Raw genomic sequence first — 18,922 nt, 5'->3', positions numbered from 1 at the left:
AGAAGTGAGAAAATACACAGCTTAGAATAATTGTACACTACCTTCTAATTCAGCTCAAAGCTGAGGATGAAAGCTGACTCGAGGCTTTAACCCTTCCCAACCCCGCTGCAGGAATAAAGAGCAAATAAGATATAACTAAATTTTTTCCCTTGGTTCATAATTCTCTTAGAAGTACACCTCTTTTTGCTACATACTGTTATAGGAAAATTTCTTACCCGCCAATTTCTAATTCTCTTGAGCCTGCTAGGTGTTTTCTCCAGTATTTGCAGAAACTCATGAGTTAGCTCTGGGTAGTGGGGGGGGGGGGGGATGTGGGGAAGAAAAAAAAAAAGCCATTTTTACATCTGATGCTGTAATAAGCAGGTTAAACTTTAAGCATGTTTCTAGACTAACAGCATACAGCTTTTGCAGTAGTTGCCACAGGCTGCATGTGATTCCAACTGATATTTAATAAAAACATTGTTAGACAAGTGTTGAACAAAAAAGGCTACAGCATTTCACTATGACAGACTTCTGACCACTACACACATTCTGAAACACAGGTTTGAATTTAAGATTTTGGTTTTACTCTTGCAGAATTTTGATTTGTTAGACCAAAAATTTCAAGAGGGCTCTGTACAAACAACAGCTCCTAAAATAACATACTTGCCATTCAGCTTGGGCATTTCCTGTGTGAAGTTAAGTTTTCTTTAAAGTATAAATTTCTAAGTCACTGTTTCAGTCGTTCCACCAAACTTCAGGAACAACCAATAACAGCTCTGAAGAAAATATAAGCCATCAGACCCTTTGAAGCACCCTGTTTTAGACAACAGCTTTTGATTAATTTGTGTACAAGGCAAAGCAGCTGGCTGTGTTAATAAAACCAAAGACCCTTGCATTTAGTATGTCCACAAGGGAACACAGGTTTCCATGCTTGTCAGCTGCAAATAAAAATACTTTCCACTGAAATTTAATTTTACTCACAAGCTAAAAATAATTGGGTACAGTCAGAATTTGAATGCAAAAGTAGATCTCTTGCAGGTCTGGAAGAACTGGCTTCTCCAGAACTCCACAAGCAAGTTATAAACTAAGCTGCTCCCAAGAGTGAAACTGCCTCAAGCCCTTTGGTCTGCCCAAGTCTATTACACACACCAGAACTCCATAAATGCTTGAAGAATTAAGTGGTGCTCACCATGAGCTCACAGCACACACCTCATGGGATTTTTAAAAATCAAAATCATGCATGCTTACCAAACACACAAAACTAACAACCAGATGAGAAGGAAGGCAGGGTGGTATTTGAAACTACAGATACAACTTAAAGAAGCCTACTAAGAGACATTTGAACTTGCCAATTTCAAGCTTACTCTGGTTCTCTACTTCACATGACATCTACTCAAGTTTTCACTGTCAAAACCAGTAATATTGCCATTAAGAAAGAAAAGCTCAGCAGAGGAAGAAAGCAGGCCGTGGGGAGCTACACTATGCCACACCAAGCCTGGAGGCCTCCACCACTACTCTGAAACAAACATTTCACTCTGGAGCTAACAGCTAAGTCCAATACATAGATCTGAAAGCCCAGAAGGTACCACCTCCACTACAGTAGCATATGGAGGCCCTGAATTCAGATCCCACTGAACGAAGTACTGTTTCAAAAGATAGTAAACTTCTTGGTATATGGTCTTCTAGGTATAGGCTTTCTTCTGGAAAGAAGCCATTTAACAAGAAAAAAAAATGCTTCACAAGTCTTCAGTATCATACAACAAATTGTTAACATAGAACTACCTTCATAAACACGGCAATTTCATGTGTAGCCTTAAGAACATTTGTTTCAGTGACAATGAAGCCATAAACTTGGACCAGTGATGTACATAAAATGATCAGGACTGCACAGATTTGCACTGGTAGGTCTCCATCTCTTTCCTGGTTCTGGAAAGCACTTTAAAGCAAGATTCTAACCTACACTTGCAAAAGGCTAGTGGATGCCCCAGCCCACAGGATGAAATAAAAAGGGTCTCAAAACTAAGTTTGTCTTCCAAAGTTCTGCCCTCTCCTATAGCTTTCACCTGCGGATCCGGTATGTGAAGTCAGTGAGACTTATTTTAGGCTTAAAGCCATGCTTTTAATATACTATGGTCCTATTTTTACATTAATAAACACTTGAATTTCAAGATGTGAAAAGGCAGTATTACTTACCATCTAGCAATTCTAGAGTAACTGAAGGGTCTACATATTCCCACCAGTGTTTTCCATCAGTTGATACTGGAATCTCCCAGTTGGACCACTTGCAGGCCAAGTGAATGCACACACATGCTATCACTGTAGGCTTGTACTGAAGACAGAATGTAGTAAGATGAAGACTGTTGCACAAATTTCGTAATGAGGAACCAAAGGAAAGCAAACATGTAAAACAGAAAACCCAAACAAATCAACCATTAACATACAGAATAAGATAACACGTCAAGCAGTTAAACATTAGGTCAAGGAACATTTTTCTGATTTAAGTTTGTAAGATATCTTACTGCCTTAAGAAAACAAAGGGCAGGGCATTTATCTGATGAAAAAGTTTACTTTGCTTTTGCTATAAAAAGTGCAACGAACAGTAAATAAATTTACCAGTTATTCTACTGTACTTAAGTACTAAAAAGAAAGAAGTATAAAATGGTCAATTAAAATTCTACAGTAAAAAACCATACAGCTGATTATGCAGTCTCTAAATGAGACAATTAGAAGAAGGTACCCAATAGTTCCACAGAAGCCAAGTGAATTACTTGTGGGCTTAGCTTTCACTGGGCCTGGATTTGTGGTATTTGCAAACTTGCCTTCAGCTTCCAGCTGGCAGCAACACAAAGACATTGGTTCAGTTTCACTGCTTTATCATAACTTTTGTTAACAGCTGTTTCAAATATAGAACCTTGCCCATCAAGGAACCACCAAGAAATATTTATTTGGAAAAGTTCTAATAACCAGCAGATACGGCTTAAAAAACTATCTACATGTAATGTAATCCTCTTAAATAAAGCTCAAAGTTGTTTTGCAAGAAGTAAGCTGAAGTAATCAAGAAATCAAGACTGAAGTCTGCTCTCAAATTCCACCTTTCTACAACAGACTATGTATACACAATTCCCATTTGGAATCCTAGAACTTTAAATTTAAGTACTTAAGTTTTAAAACTATATATTAAGATTAAAGAGCCGCTTCTAAATGGAAGAACATCGGACCACTACTAGTCCATCCGAAAAGAAAAATCAGCTAGTTGAAAAGATCTTAGGCCCACTACAATTTTATAAGTTAAGATTGGATCAATATATTTAAAGTTAAGAGAAAACTGCCATTAACTACAAGTGTAAACTAAAAATAGTTTTGTACTTACCAAGATGCTCGAATTTCTAGGTTAAGTTTAGCTCTTTGTAATCTTTAGCTGCTATTCAGGCTACCAATTTTAGACTTATGCACTCACAATCGAGAAAATGTCATCAGAAAGCACCACTACACTTCTCATTGTGCATTTAACCCCTTTGTGCCATCAGGCCCTTGTACAATACACCGCACTGCAGACAGGAAGGTACCACCACTGTAGATGGCCCAGTCTCCTGTTGCAACAAGGGTAAGACACATGTAGGGGGCCCTGCAGTAAAGGAAGCTATAGTGTGCTACAACAGTGCAACAAAGAGGTTCAGGATAACAACCTGTTGGTAGCCATGAAATAGGATGTCTGTGCCAAATCCTTGCTTGCTGTAAGAAAAGAAAAATGGAGAAATTAAAGATCTGCACTAACTTGTCAGGTTCATTCCAACATTAAAGCACTTTTACCTTCCAAAAGCACCACTTGTTATTTCCACAGAACTGACCTGAATTAGCTAACTAGCCTTTAAAAGAATCTTTTCCAAGATACAGAAGAGGCCGTTACATTCAGTAACTGAAGATGGACCAGTCAGTCCATTCACTGACCCTCCCCCTGTACAACCCACACAACAGTTTCCCTCTGCTCATCCACCCCACCAACGCCTCACACACGAGCGCGCTCTCTTCTAGGAATACCTGCTTCCCCACCCTCGTTTACAGGTGATCCCTAGCGTAGCTGTGGACTGCAGTAAGGCAGCCGGTAAAAGCCAATTCACAGCAGCGCAAGTTCTGCTCTGGGAGAGGAGCATGGCAGGACCATTGGAGAACACACCTCCCACCTCCCAGCACCTCCCCGAAAAAAGCCACATCTCTCTCCCAAAGCCCTACGACACAGCAAGCTCCCAAGCCAGATGGTAAAAAAAATTAAACAAGTTTTCTGCTCCCTCTAATTAAAGCACACCGTACTCATAACAATTCGTTCCACATTTGTTAAACCTATGGCAAAGCTTCCATAGGAAATAAACAACTTCGTTTTAGTTACAGTCAGGGAAAAAACCCCACAGAAGACTGCAACGTGCCAGAAATGAAAAGCTAACGCCTTAGGCTGTTACAGCCATCTAGCACTGACCCCTACCAGGGAAACCCCAACACTCCTCACTCAAGTAAGAGAACTTACTGTAACATGCATATAATGGAATAGCTGGGCACAATGGTTTTAACTGAAGATTGAATGCAGCCTTCATTGAATTCTTACTTTGACACTATCCCTTGAAATCAGTGCTACCTGCAGAAAGTGTATTGTTGAATTTTATGTCAAAGGGAATATTGTTAAAACTTTTATTTTAATAATCATCTTTCCACAAAGTTTGAGAAAGACTGCAGTGGCTTTTAAAATGTAGTTTAAAAAAAGCATATTAAGTATGTGATTTAACTTGACTTCTAATGATTGCCAAGGACTATAAATCAGATTTGTCTTTATGCTACACAACTAGGCAGTACCATAATCCAAGAATGTAGGAAGTAGCAAGGTAACAGGACCTGTTCCTACACACAAATTCTCCTAATCCATAATAATCAAAAGGTGAACTGACAATGTGGCAGTGTTATACTGCAATGGTAACTGCATGCCAGATAACCACAGAGTTCAACCTTTTCCTCTCCCTCCCATCAAAAAAACGTCAGGCAGTATTACCAAGAAAAGTGAAACGAGACTATCATAACAAAACAGATGAAAATACAGAATGGTTGAATAAGACTGAAATTGATGTCTTGCTCTTTGTTTTTCATCAAAGCAATGTTTAAAGGATCTTCAATGATTTCTATATTCTGTAAAGTTACAACATGTTTGAATTAAGGGACCGGACCAAGAAGCATCTCTACTCTCACTGAAATATCCCTTTTGAACAAGGAAGAAAAGCAGATGCCAGAAAACTTCTATTTAACATCAGCTTGAAAGTTGAGTAAATCAAAACACATACCTGGAAGAAAAGAATCACATCTTGAAACACACATTTTCGCCTCAATCAGAAATTAATGTGCTAAATACCTTACCTATACTAAAGCAGCATGATACTGTTTCAACTTATTTACAGCTAAATAATCATCATTGCCAAAACCAGCAAGAAATTTCAGCTCACAACTAAAGCCTGTGGTAACACAAGGCACAACTGAAAACAACCGTCCCAAACTCTTCTCTTGCATTTAAGACGGCTTTGGTTTTGGAATTTGGAAATTCCACAGCTTTGGAATTCATCACGAAAGTTAAAGCTAACAAATTTTTATTCCTACATTGTGGCGTGTTATTTCCTTTGTAATAGTGGAAAGTGCGTCTCCAAATTAAAATAATCTTGAAGCAGAGGCTAAAACAAGCCAGCAGAGCTTCTCTATTATAACTCACAAGTTGCAGGACTGATGACTGTGACACCAGCCATTAATTATCGAATTTATATTTTATCATTCAGGAGCGATTTAAAACACCCACCCTGTCTCATGGCTGCAGAAGCAACCATAAGGCAGGGGATTACTAAAGTAGCAATCAAGATTTTTGAAACAGGATTTGCTGTCCGATACACCTTCCAAAAAGCTACTATCTCCAAGAAATTCCCAACTGGAAACCAAAATGCTTTTTATTGGGCATAGCCACACAATTCATCCGGTTGCAATTCCAAGATATGTGAGTCTTTTCTTCAACACTAGGTTATCTTGGATCTTGAGATAATCATGAAAACGTGACTGCCAAGTCACCCTTAGGAGGGTGGTAGCTGGCCAGGCCTAGGACCCTGACAACATACGTGAACTTTCCCCAGAAAGAGGAGACTGCAGGTAAGCCAGTCAACTTCGGAAGAGAGAAAGCTTGCTTAAGTCCTCCTGGGCAAAAGGAAAAAGCCACAGGCTCTGAATGGAGGTATGTTGGTGGATGCCTGTTGTATCTGGAAACGACTGGAGGAGGCCATGGTGTAGGCATTCGGGTCTGAGCAGTCCTGGTGGCTTTACTTTCTTGAAAGTATTTAAACCTTTGGAACAGGCCTGTAAAAGCCTGAGGTGAAAGTTCAGAATGTGAAGGCCGCCTGTAGCCGTGCTGGAATGCAGCTGGTGTTTTAAGATCTTCTCACACCACATAGTGTACTAAGATTTAAATTTTCCCATGAGAATACCCTCTGAAAAAAGTGATTCCTTTTCATCTCCTCTTCTGCTGACTTTGTCTTTATCAGCCTGATTTAACCAGTGGCACCTGTGCACACAGATACTATGGTATTTTTGAAGAATTTGACAGTGCAATTTCCACAAAAGATTATTAAGGAACATGGGTGTTCAAGATACCTGGTAACCTGCAGAGTAGCGAGAACAATCCTAGAAATCCTTGGGATCCAATCTTCAGTTCCAAAAGAAGGTTGTGTGCCAACACAGAAAAAAGAAGGACTGAAGACTTCCCAAGATGGAGATGAAGATACAGATTCCTCCCCTTCCAAATTCCACCAGAAGCAGGTTGGGAACAGACTGATTTTGCACCAGAACTTAAGAGGACCATGTCACGGTCTTGGCACTAGGGCAGTTTCACTGCTGATCATTCAACTAGCATTCAAGCCAGAAAGGTAGTTTGACACCAGAACAGGTTTTGGTGTTGTGGTTTTTTTATTATTTTTCTTTTTTCTTTTCTTCTCTCTTCAGTGTCGGAGCATCCTTGGAATGGGCACTGAAGCTTGCTGACAGGCTTCACAGATCCACTGCCTTCAGATTCCTTAGAGGACCTGTGGGATCCTAAGGAATGATGGTCCTGTCTCGTCTTCTGTCTCTTGACACTGAGGAAGAATGGTGCAGAAAAAAGACTGAGCCCACACCATTTTCCTTGTCTACTGTACTGACCAAACTGTAAAGATGGAACAATTTCATCGACCCCTGAATATCTGAAAACCAGAAGGAATAATTAGATACCTTATGCCTGATCATCATGAGTCATTATGTATCCATCCAGTCACCCCTTATCTACCATAAGCTGTGTTGTCTAATACTACCTTCAGAAAGGCTTTCAATCTTAGAGATGAAGAATTCAACTTTTTCTTTAGTTGTATGTTGAAGCAATTATCTTTATTTTCATCAATTCCCACTTACTAGTTCATCTTCGGCTTCCAGCAATTGATTCTGGTATGCCACTGAGACTAGACAGTCTTCTGACAATGGACTTGGCTGAATCTTTTGAGCATCATCAGTAGAGCCTGGGGGGGTTTGTTTGTTTGGGTTTTTTTTGTTTGGGGTGTTTTGTTTTGTTTTTCTATTTTGTTTTTAAAGGGGGTAGCTAGCTTACAGATTAATACAGGTAACAGTGACAGCATAAAGCACATTACCCTGGATGCAAGACAAGATAGTGATACAGAGAATCAGCCATCCTCTTAAGTTTAGCCAGCAAAAGGGCATCTTCTCACCACATGGCAATTCAGTGCACACATGCTAAGCCAAAACCTTAAGTACACTTGCATACCTCAGCTAACTTTGTTGCCTCTCTTCTGATACTTACTCAGCCACATTATATTCCTCCCTTCCTTCCCGCCCCAAACATACAGTTGGAGGTTTTAATCATAAGTCTTGGATAACTTAATCACCTTTAATAAATAAAGGTCTCTCTGCCTTCTGAAATAGTGCTTTTTGTCCAAGCAGACATGTTACCAGAACCAGATGAAGCAACCTTGCATTTCTTTAAATTCCCAGTCAATACCTTTAGCACCGAAGATTTAACACTGACAAGTCTTGGATGTATTTGAAAGCTTCAGGACTTGATATCTAAGTGTTGCACCTATTCACATTAAAACAACACCCTGTCCATTAAATAAATATTAAGAGATAGAGAACTAAAATCATGCCACTGCATCTTTGAACATATATCACTGTGCCCACAAGCCCATCTCTTTATTCACTCAATACATAAGACTAATGTTCCACAGCAACTCTTCTTTACTTGCTTGACTTGCATGCATGACTACAGATTTCACGCTCAGTGTTTTTAATTTATGGATTAATTTGTTGGGGTTTTGTTGTTTATTTATTTTTTTAATATGAGGTAATTAAGTCTTGTGTTCACAGCCTATACCACCCCTAGGAGGGGCATATGCTGACAAGAATTTCATTTGCATACATACTGAGAAGCACACCTACTCCAGTGAGTAGGTTTTCAAGCATCAGATGTATTGCATTCACTTTGCACCAGTCCTTGAAGTACATGGATTTTCAGCCCTCAGTGGAGTCTTCAAGATTTCAAGACTCTAGTAAAATTTTAGAATTTTAAGTGTTTTGTTATAACTGGGCTGTACTAGCTTTAAAATGTCAAATTTAAAAATTAGCATGTACCTTCCATGTATGAATTTTGTCAATACACAAAAGTAGCGTACAAAACACAAAGGAAAAAGCTGAACTGTCTTGGAGTGATATCTACCCTTGACTAAAGGAAATGAAGTTTGTGTAGCAGTATGCTTTTGTTCTTGTAGGCTCAAGTCAGAAACACTTGCTAATGTGGAAATCCTGACGCAGCTTACACTGCCTGCCACCCCTTCTCACAGCCCCAAATACTGAGCAAAAGTGCAGGGGCTCACACAAAACAGGGAAATATGTGCTCACAGTTATATTGACCAACAGCTAAAAAAATTCAAAGCAAAACCCTACAGACCTGCTGATGCTGACTACTGAGATTTTAGGTGCAATTAGACTTATGCATTGAGTCACAACCAAATCTGGACAGAAAGCAAAGAATCATTATCTTACAGCAAGAATAGCAATAAAGCTACTTTATATGCAAATAACTTACAGCACCAGTCCTACTCAAAATCAAACTCTGAAGACACTACACCAGTAAGCTACTTTAAAATGAGAGCGATACTTTTTCTGCAAAGAACAACTTTAATTCTAGTTACTGCAAAACAGATCTAGTTAACATGATTAAGTTGTACCTAACTTTCCTATATTTTATAGAGGAAAAAACAAAAAAAAAACACCTTTGAAGCACTTAACTTTGCGTTTTTCACTGCAAAACCAGCTAAAGACTAAAGACTAACAACCATGGTCTAATAATTTCCAAACACTTTTTTAATTAAGGAACATAACTAAAGTGAAAAACTTATTTTAGGTGCTTTTACAACCAATCACTAATTTTTTCATCCTCCATCTTATGAGAGGATTTTTCTTTTTTTAAAGCTCCGAAGGAAACTGATTTAAAAACTAAAGGTGTGCCAAAATTCAGCAAAAATATTAAAGAACAAAACAGGTTTCTAGCCAGAGTCACATTAATGAGCTGCATACAAGTTAGAGGATATGATTGTTTAACAAAATGTTTGGGGTTTTGTGCTACCATCCAAAACAAGTACACCCTGCTCCAGAAAAACAATTAGTCACATCTTGAAGTATTTGCACGTGATAGCAGACCTGCTACGCACTCTCTTTATCCCTCAGTTCATTACCTAAAAAGATTTGCTAAGACAGAAGTCTAGCATTAGCCATCAAGCAACATGCAGACTAAACTTCACTTGGTAAAACTACTTCAGAATGAAAACAATCAACCCAGAATGATATGTAGCTGGCTATTCAGTTTTCAACTACTAACTGCTTCTGTCATTTGAGAAAACATGAAATAGACATTATTAAAATCAATGCTAATAAGAAAGCAAACAAAATGAAGGACAGAGAACTGGACTCTATCAAACTCTCAAGGTTAAGATCAAGCTTTTAGTAACTAGCTTTAAACAAACTCTTTGGATAACATAGTTGGTGAAGAAGCTGATATTAGGCAAATAACATCACCTTCAAATTTTACTAGAAAGGTAAAAAAGGACTTACAGAAGCAGTTAAAAGCCACTGACCTCTCACTAATTGCGTACATTTCACAACATCTGTGTGTGGATGTTCAATGGTAATCTCAAAACCTGAAGAGTTACGAATACATTTTAGAATTACACATTTGCATCTGTAAAATAAAAATACCAAACCCTTTTTTTTTTTCCCCACAGACCTCAAATGCTTGCTAAACCTTTGCACTGCAGATCAAGTAACACTATTTTAACTGCCTTTTATTCTGCAACTTTTCATACTTTTGAATAGTAGATAGTATAGCTACTTCAAGATCAGTTAGTAAAACACTCCTTTGGTAATCTCAAATCCTATATATATATATGTGTGTGTGTGGTTTTAAAGTTGAACATATCTGAACAGTTTCTAGTACATTAATAAGTCAGTAAAAACTGTATTACAGACACACTGAAATATATGTGTGCACACACACTTTATTAATTGATTCCTGGGACTCAAACATGTTGCATCTATGAAATTACAAATTAAGTCATTAGTAGGTCAGTGACTTAAGAAACCTTTCTTTGTTTATGACACTATTTAAGAATTAGGTCATGATTGTTAGCTTTTTTTTTTTAAAAAAAACATACTCAAATTGATATTGAAGAATATCTCAGTAAGTCAGTGTTCTCAGGCCTGCTAGCTGTAATTGTCTCTGTTATGTTACTTTAAAGTCAGAAGAGTTTCTTATCAGAACATCCATTTTAAATTTTGGAATTACCCGAATCCATTGAATGGTTACACTACAGCTTGTGATGTTCAGAGGTAATAATCCTGCTCAATTACATATTGTTCTTTAATTGAAAGGCAAAATGGGGAAAAGCACTTCGTATAAAGCTCTTCCCAATTGCTTCAGAACACATACACAGCTAACCTAGTATAGCACATTACCTTATATGAAGAAATATCAACGTAGTTACTACTTTGGAGTAAAATCCGTTTGGAAGACTACACATTTCTACCCCATCAAACTGTCAGAAACATCTATTTCACAAGCATAGATATGCCTTTTCTTCCTCCAAAGTGAACACAGCAGAACTACTAATACGAAACTAAAGTCATAGGTCAGAAGCTGTACACAAAAATAGTAAAATACTAGTGTACCAACAGCACATCAAAATTCCAGTTACTTGCGTTCCATTACTTCTTCATGGTAAGTTGGCTGCACAGGAGATATTTAGAAAGACATACCTAAAGTTTGAAGCATTATTGTTTCAAGTATAACCAGCTCTTGGGCTTGCTGAAGGTATGCCTGAAACAAATAAGCAAACAGGTCAAGACCTAGCTATCGTCTCAAAATTTTTTATCATACACTTCCTATTTCAATACTGGTACTAGCAGCACAAGTTAAGACCACTACCCAAGCCAGTTAGGACTGACGACTCAGAGCACTTCACTACGTAATATTTTTCTCTACCAGTATAAGCATTACTGCAAATGCAGTTATACCAGCCTAACCATCTTTCACAGTAAGATTTACTTAGTTTGGATCTCATATAATCTATTCCAGCAAAAGATTTTTAGGAGAAGTGGGGGGTGCTGTAAGAATTACAAAGGCTTGCCAGTACAAATCAACTCAACTATCTCTAGGCAGATAATCCATTTTACAAGTACTTTAAAATACATCTGGAAATACTCAGTTGGCCCGTGTTAAGCTAGCTTAAGCTTGTGGGCTCAAACGCCCATATATATATATATACACCTCCACCTGACATTCCAATACCTGGGAGCGTAACAAAGGTGCTCAAAATACGTCAGCTGAGGTCCAGCAGGGTATAACTACCTCAGCCTGACCTTCAAGCAGAACAACTCTGGTGCATTTCCACCACGCTTCCTCGTATGTTTGGTTTCAGGAAGACTCATCTCAGGAAAGAAAATGTGAACTATAAAGCGGAAGCTGTACAAGCTTTGGCAAATGAAAGGAAGACCAATATATCGCAGAAGGCAGAGGCTGACAACTGTGTCGCATCCTTTAAAACAGAATGTAGACAACAGTGCAGTGAGCCTCTGGCTGAGAGAGGAACACACTGTCCTGAACTCCTCTCTGCGCAAACTGTGTGACTTACGGAATCACGCATGAAACCTCTTATTTAATATCTAGCCTAGTCTTCCACTATACATGTAGAAGTCTTTAAAATAATGCAAGTTCAGGACGAAGCAATCTCTCTAAGTTTCATAACGCAAATATTTCGGTCTTTAATAAGTTACATTAAGTAATACAAAAGATTTAAATGGTATAAAACCAGAAGTTTTTTCTAGTTTGCAGACAACAATAATCCAGTCAAGACAATGTAACAGATCATTAGATGAAGTGTCATCTGATTATCTTTAAAACCATGACTTCCACCTACATCACTCTTTGTATCCAGTTGTGGCTCTTGAGGATGAAGACAGGCATGTGCTACTTTAATAACATGTTCAAGTTTCCGTGGCTGTTCTTCCACTTTTGCAGCCAAAAACAATGCCGTAGGAGATATTATCTGAAGAAGAAAAACATATGTATTTTTTAACTTTTTACAAGTAGGACTTGAATTTTTATGGAGAGTCTAAAGTGGTAATTAGAAAAGATTTAAGAAGTTGGATTTGTTTGTGGGGTCTTTTTTAACAGTTCTGAAATCATGCAAGGCAACAAAAATAACTACTCATGTTTTATTTTATAACTGATGTAATCCTCTCAGCAGCACAGGAAAAGAGTAGCATAAATGCTAAATTACATTTGTGACTAAGATGTCTAAGGTCAAACTAATTCTAGTTCAACATAAAAAGAATAGATTTGGCCCAGAAGAGTTAGTCACACTAGAACAGGCTGTTTCAAGTTGAATATAGTTCATGAGAAAGTTCATCCAATTTCTTGCACAGTAGTGAGCCATTACACCATCTTTTCAGTAAAAGTCAAAACAGCTGATCACAACTTCTGCTAGCATTCGATTCTCCTGAAGAGCAAGACACTTTGCAGAGAACTTTATAGAAAACAGCTTGTTATATAAAAATAGGCTGTCTAAGTAAAAGCTTACTCTTAGAAACTTTACTATACACCCAGCAGTATTTGGTGAACAAAGCACAAGGATTCACAAAAAAGCAGTTACATCAAGTCTGAGTAAAGACTACAAGATGTTTAGAGTTGAACATTTTCATAAAACTCCAGGTGTCATAAGCTGGCAGCAAAGCACCCATTCACAGTTCATTCAGTATCACCTAGGAGTTAGCCATGACACATGGTCGTGATGCCTAGTTATTAGCTAGAATGACTGATGTATCTATATACAGAGCACGGCTAACCATAAAAGACTTAAAAGAACCAGGGTCCTCTTTGTGTGCAAAAGTTGACTGGAATTAAAATGACAGTAGAAATCTTCATGTAGACATGAGCAGATTAAATTGGTTAAAATTAAGCCAGTATAAAGCATTTATTCAGAGACTGAAAGAGTTGTTTGTTGAGTATTTAATTAACGCATTGTGCAAGCAGCACAGGTATTGGATTTCTCATTCAATGTGCAAGTAGAATGAGACTGAATGAACTGAATAGCAGCTGTACTTCTCTAAAGTGAGGTTTGCTTTTTTTTTTTTTGGTCATTAAGCAGACCTTTGTTATGCTAGAATGAAACATTTGGTGTAAAAATTCACAATATACAGAAAACTGCAATGAACTAATTAGAATTGAACATTTAAGCAATTACCCATTACATTTCAGGAACTTTCAAGTATATTGAGGGAGTACTTTTTGCCTCCTTAAATCACTTCAAAATGTACCCTTGGATCTGAAGTAAATCTTGTAAGTTGGCAGACTTGAGGAAAACTGAGACCCTGGGAAGGTGATACTCTTTGATGCACAGAAGCATGCCATGAAGAAATCTAGTATTCTAAAAAAACCCAAACCACCCAAAACAAGTCACAGAGAGAAAATTCTTCCACAGCAGAGAAAAAAGAAACTACTTTCTTTTTAAGAAGTTTGTAGCTCAAGCCTTACAAATGAATGAAATGAAAACCTGCAGTCAGGTGTTGCTGAACAAGGCCGTATAACACTGTCATTTAAGACTTCTGATGATTTTTGAGAAGTTCCTACCCACATCACTTTAATGATTTGAAATTCTGGAAGAAATTCTCTTTGCTAAGGACGTACTACTTGAAATATGTCTCACTTAAGCTGGGAGAGAAACTTTTAAATAGTAAATGTGAAGGAAAGACTTTCTGGAGTTCAGAAAGCTAGAGTACCAACAGCTTTGAAGTGCCAGATATACAGTAGCATGCATGTGTATAACCCAACATACACATGCCATATAAAGATATTCTATAGAGCAGACAAACTGTGCTCCTGTCCAGTAATGAACAAACCCAGGCAAACCTCTCTCATCTATACTTGTTTCACCCATATAATCCCTGTGGTAATGTCTCCCCAGTGTGCTTCAAGGATTTAGGGCAGGCGTAACTGAGAAAGGTGTCTAAGGCTAGCACCTTATACACCAGGGCCAGCCTAAGAGGAAGGATTACATTCTCAGACATAATCCTGAGCTTTTGGGAAAAGCCAGATTAGCAGACAGGGCCAGGAAGGCAGAGAAACATGAACAACAGAGAAGAAAGGAAATCAGGAATGTTGAAGAATCCACAGTTATGAAGAAACAAGTTTGACAAGAAGACATTGGACAGAAATGAGGAGGTATTAATGAGCACACCAGAGAGACTAGAACTGGTTCAATTTTTTTTTTTTTTTTTACTCAGGAAAAATGATACAGTGAGGTAGACCATGATGGACTGAAAACTAAGACTCAACATAGTGAAGTCAGTGAGGAAGGAAAGTTAAGTCATGAAGTGTATGGAATCAGAAATAGAATGGATGATGGGAAGAAGCTTTAATAGAAAGTAAGTAGAAGATCCTTTCCATCTCCCCAGGATCACGCAATTTTTATTTTTTTAATTTAAAACAAACCAAACAGCTGTTGGGTCAGTAACCTGTAGCAGTGCCTTACTGCTGGGCTGAAGAAGAACAAAAGCAACTGCACTGTGAGCAATGAAGTGTTGCTCCCTGCTGTTCTCCCCTTTTTTCTAGCCTTACCACCCCCACCAAGCATCACACACTTATCCCCCAAGCGCCTGCATTCAGGCCTTACAGTTTTTCTAGCTTTGTGTACAAGTTCAATCCAAATATATCCTAACACAAAGTCTCTTCCTACACAGATTGTGGGTATAGTTACACATGGAATTTTCACAGTTTACCGTTCTGAAAAAATCAACTTCCAACAATTACAGTGAGAGAAAATATTTACATTTCACAGAGCCATTCTGCGAACCAAGTCACCAATAACTGCACAATTAAATAATCAGAACACTCTCACTCACTATTATTTGATGTTTGACTGCACTTAAGTTTTATTTCATTCCAAAAAAGCACCTTCTTCATCAGGCTGACTTCAGGATATTTTCTAACTTACTGAAACAGATCAGTTCTAGCTGAGAACTCTCCATACAATTCCTGACCTCCAAGACCTTACATAAACCACAGTTCTGGAGGCTGATTTAAGTCAAACTGATTAACTGGCATTTAACTCCGGTGCATCAGAAAACTACGTACACCCCAATTATCTATGCCCTTAAAACAGAAGTGTTGGCTTGCAGCCAAAGAATTTCAGGTCTTGGTTCTCATTACCAGTTTAGAGTAGGTCAGTATTCTTGTCTCCCTTGGTATTTATTCAGGAAAATAGACATCCTAATAAAATTTCAGACTTGGCATGCATACAGTCTTCAGTGAAGATGACACACCCTGCTAAGCGTGTAACTGGCAAAGTTACTCAAACACTTTCATTCATTTCCAATTCTCAAAAGTGACAGAAAATGCAAAGTAGAACAAAAAAGCGAAATTAAAGACAGACTTGACAAAGCTATAAGTTTCCTATATATAAACATCTTCATTTGACATAAAACAAAATAGTTATCTACCATGCACCCAAAATATTCTTTAAGACTCCAAAAAATTTCTTCAGAAGAACATGTGATTTATGAAATTAAATCCCTTTTTTGTACTAGCTGAGAATCTCAGAAACCAAGTCCCACTGAAATAGAAAAACCAAAACATAAGAGCCTTATTATGACAGTCCAAGAGCATTATACAGCAAGTTTTATTGGTAAATGTGGTACAAGTCCTTTTTCACTAAAAAGTACAAGACATATTGTAAAAACAGTGTTGCTACAATGAAGGCATTTGGAATAATCTCAGAATACAGCTGCAGCATGCACATTGTTTCCCGAGAACTCCCTCTCCCTTTTAATGCCAATATTAGTATGTTTTTAGACCTGATACAAAATAGCTTAAGACATTAAGTGGTCCCAGTCTATGACAGAGGTTTTTCAAGTGCAAATACAAAGAGTTCCAAGGTTTTTTTATTATACCCAGGAGCTCACATTGCATAAAAATCAGCAAATATGTTAAATTGCAAGATTAAAAACAGAACTGAAGTGGTCCAGAACAGCCTTGCTAAAGCTTGGTGCGTATTACAAAAGTTTTAAGAACTTTGCACAACTGCAGAGTCAACTGTTCGATACTGCAATTTGGACAGGGCACAAGAGACAGGAAGGGAATAGAGGGATGGGAAACAAAAAAACCCCTCCACACAACTCACCTACCTTGCGCTTCAGAGAAAAAAATTCCTCCTGCAGCCTTCTTTAGGCATGTTACTAAGTTCCACTGCATGTCACACAAAAAACCCTTGACATCAGCAAAGATATTTTCAACTGGTTGCTTGGTATTACACATGGCATTTCTAAGGATTACATTTTAAATACAGCTACCGTTTGGATGCCTTACCTCTCATTTCCAGCATACCAAGGATTTTTTCCCCCTTCTCTGTTCTTCAAATCATTGTGTACTGAAGAATAAGCCTCTAAAAGAGGTATTTGCTATATAACAACATCAAACACACTAAGTACTACAGAAACAGTATTTCCAGGAGAATTTTAATTTTCAAGATATTTTAAAGTGTAACAGTCAGGCTAGCATTTCCTATAAAAAGCCAGCAAGCTCCCTCGCCACCCCAATATTAGCACTGACTAACTTTATACTCAGCAAACCGAAGTTACTATGCCCTGGTCAACAGTAACATAAAAAAAAATAATTTGTACTACTGCTGAGGGGATTCATAGTAGTTCCTGAAATGTCATTTGCATGGCTAGGGAAAATTAGTAGCCAGGGCATCCAATTCAGCTTACCAGAATTGGTAAAGCAAGTTTCCACCCTATTACTGAGGCATAGCAACCTTGCAAAGTCTTAACCTGCTTTGATTGCAACATCAAACCCCCAACACATTCTTCATTGCAACTAAAAGTATGTACTTTGTGGATAATTCATAGCAATTCAAAAGTGACTTGCTAGCCCACAGTAAATTCACAAAAAAAAGGGATATTTGGTCATTAGAGCAATAAATGCAATACATTCCAAATGAACCAAGACTATATTAACTGGTATGTGCTACCCCTGTGGCTCTACAGATTGAAGATACTGTTGGGAATTCTGTTCCCTATTTGCAGTTGACTCAAAATCTTGAAAGCCTGTAAACTGTTTAGCAGTAACTTATATTGAAGAAAAAAAAAAATAATTAAGACAACAACTATTCATTAAATGAGCTTCCACTTGAAGACCTGTTTATTAACAATTAAGTACATGTGACTTATATGTAAGACATACACATGTATTTGTATAACCCAGCAATTATACGTGACAATAAATATGCAAGTGTTTATTACTTGGCTAAAAAAATTAACTTACCAATAATGCAAGAAAACAAAGGCTACATTTTTTCAGCTGGAGATCATAAGGCATTCTGACTAATGGCCATCTAATTTCTAGCCCCAGCCTTCAGATTCCTTCTTGCCATGGATAAACATCACTACATGCACACAACAAAGAAACATATACCATATACTGTGGAAAATTTTAGCTAGGTCTTCGCTTCAAGGCTGCCAGGACTTTACTATTTAATTTCTAAGGGTTAGTTTCTTTTTGAAGTGGATGAATATTGTTACATTTCTTAGCTTGCCAAGTACTCTGGAGATTTGATATTAAGTATTTATTACAGTCCCTGGCTTTTGCTTTCTCTACAGAGAACCCACCAGATGGTTTGGGAGTATTTTAAAAGTGACTCACATTCACTTTGAGATCACCCCTTTTACCCAATAGGAAAATAAGAAAATGCATTGGCCTATCAGTACACACACAAAGCTGCTGTCTGGCCTTACGCTCATTAAGAACTACAGAAAGTAATTCAGCAGGAATCAATATTTCTGACTGCTTACTTGGAGTGCACTTGCCTTTAACTTCTATTTGTATAGTGTTACCTGAGAATCAATTTAACAATACGCTTTCCCCCTCCTGTAACAGTTGCAGTTTCCATGGCGTTCAGCAGCTTACTTGCAAATTTTAAGATTTATAAATATAACTTAAGGCATAGCTTTCATAACAAGGGCACTATATATCCAAATACTACTGTGCTTCCAGTTTCAAGCGTCTGGCATTTTCCACTGTCTGGTGCAAAACCCAAACACAGCAGCTAAAGCTTCTTGCTACCTCAATCTATCCTCGATTACCAGATGACAGTACAAACAGTAATCTAGCAGATGATAACACAAACCCCAGCTACAGCAGCTCTACACAGAGTGACCTCTCCATTCCAAGCAGCTCTGCCTAGTTTATCCAGTCCGCAAGTTGCCCACAGTAACAGAAAACTTGGGACGCCTCACCAACTCCTATTCCACTGGCTACAGGTTACTGCTACATGGGCAGGTA

General features: G+C 37.9%; 1 protein-coding gene across 4 annotated transcripts in view; it reads right to left on the bottom strand.

Moving 5' to 3' along the window:
• CCNT2 (cyclin T2) overlaps nucleotides 1-18,922 on the bottom strand; it is a 28,592-nt gene that overhangs the window by 7,045 nt on the left and 2,625 nt on the right. For 2 of the 4 annotated variants that reach the window (XM_049826161.1, XM_049826002.1), the window contains 6 exons: nucleotides 12,504-12,632; nucleotides 11,344-11,404; nucleotides 10,167-10,229; nucleotides 3,669-3,714; nucleotides 2,176-2,339; nucleotides 216-286 (listed from right to left, as the gene is read on the bottom strand). In XM_049826161.1, the coding sequence (XP_049682118.1) occupies nucleotides 216-286; nucleotides 2,176-2,339; nucleotides 3,669-3,714; nucleotides 10,167-10,229; nucleotides 11,344-11,404; nucleotides 12,504-12,632 (534 nt within the window). Of the gene's footprint in view, nucleotides 1-215; nucleotides 287-2,175; nucleotides 2,340-3,668; nucleotides 3,715-4,501; nucleotides 7,073-10,166; nucleotides 10,230-11,343; nucleotides 11,405-12,503; nucleotides 12,633-18,922 lie in introns of those variants that run through there. The other 2 variants (XM_049826074.1, XM_049826255.1) reach the window with 2 other exon arrangements.

The sequence above is a fragment of the Accipiter gentilis genome, chromosome 1 (assembly GCF_929443795.1).
Source record: "Accipiter gentilis chromosome 1, bAccGen1.1, whole genome shotgun sequence".
Lineage (NCBI taxonomy): Eukaryota > Metazoa > Chordata > Aves > Accipitriformes > Accipitridae > Astur > Astur gentilis.
Note: the sequence above shows the minus strand (reverse complement) of the source record. Positions and strands in the feature narration are given on the sequence as shown.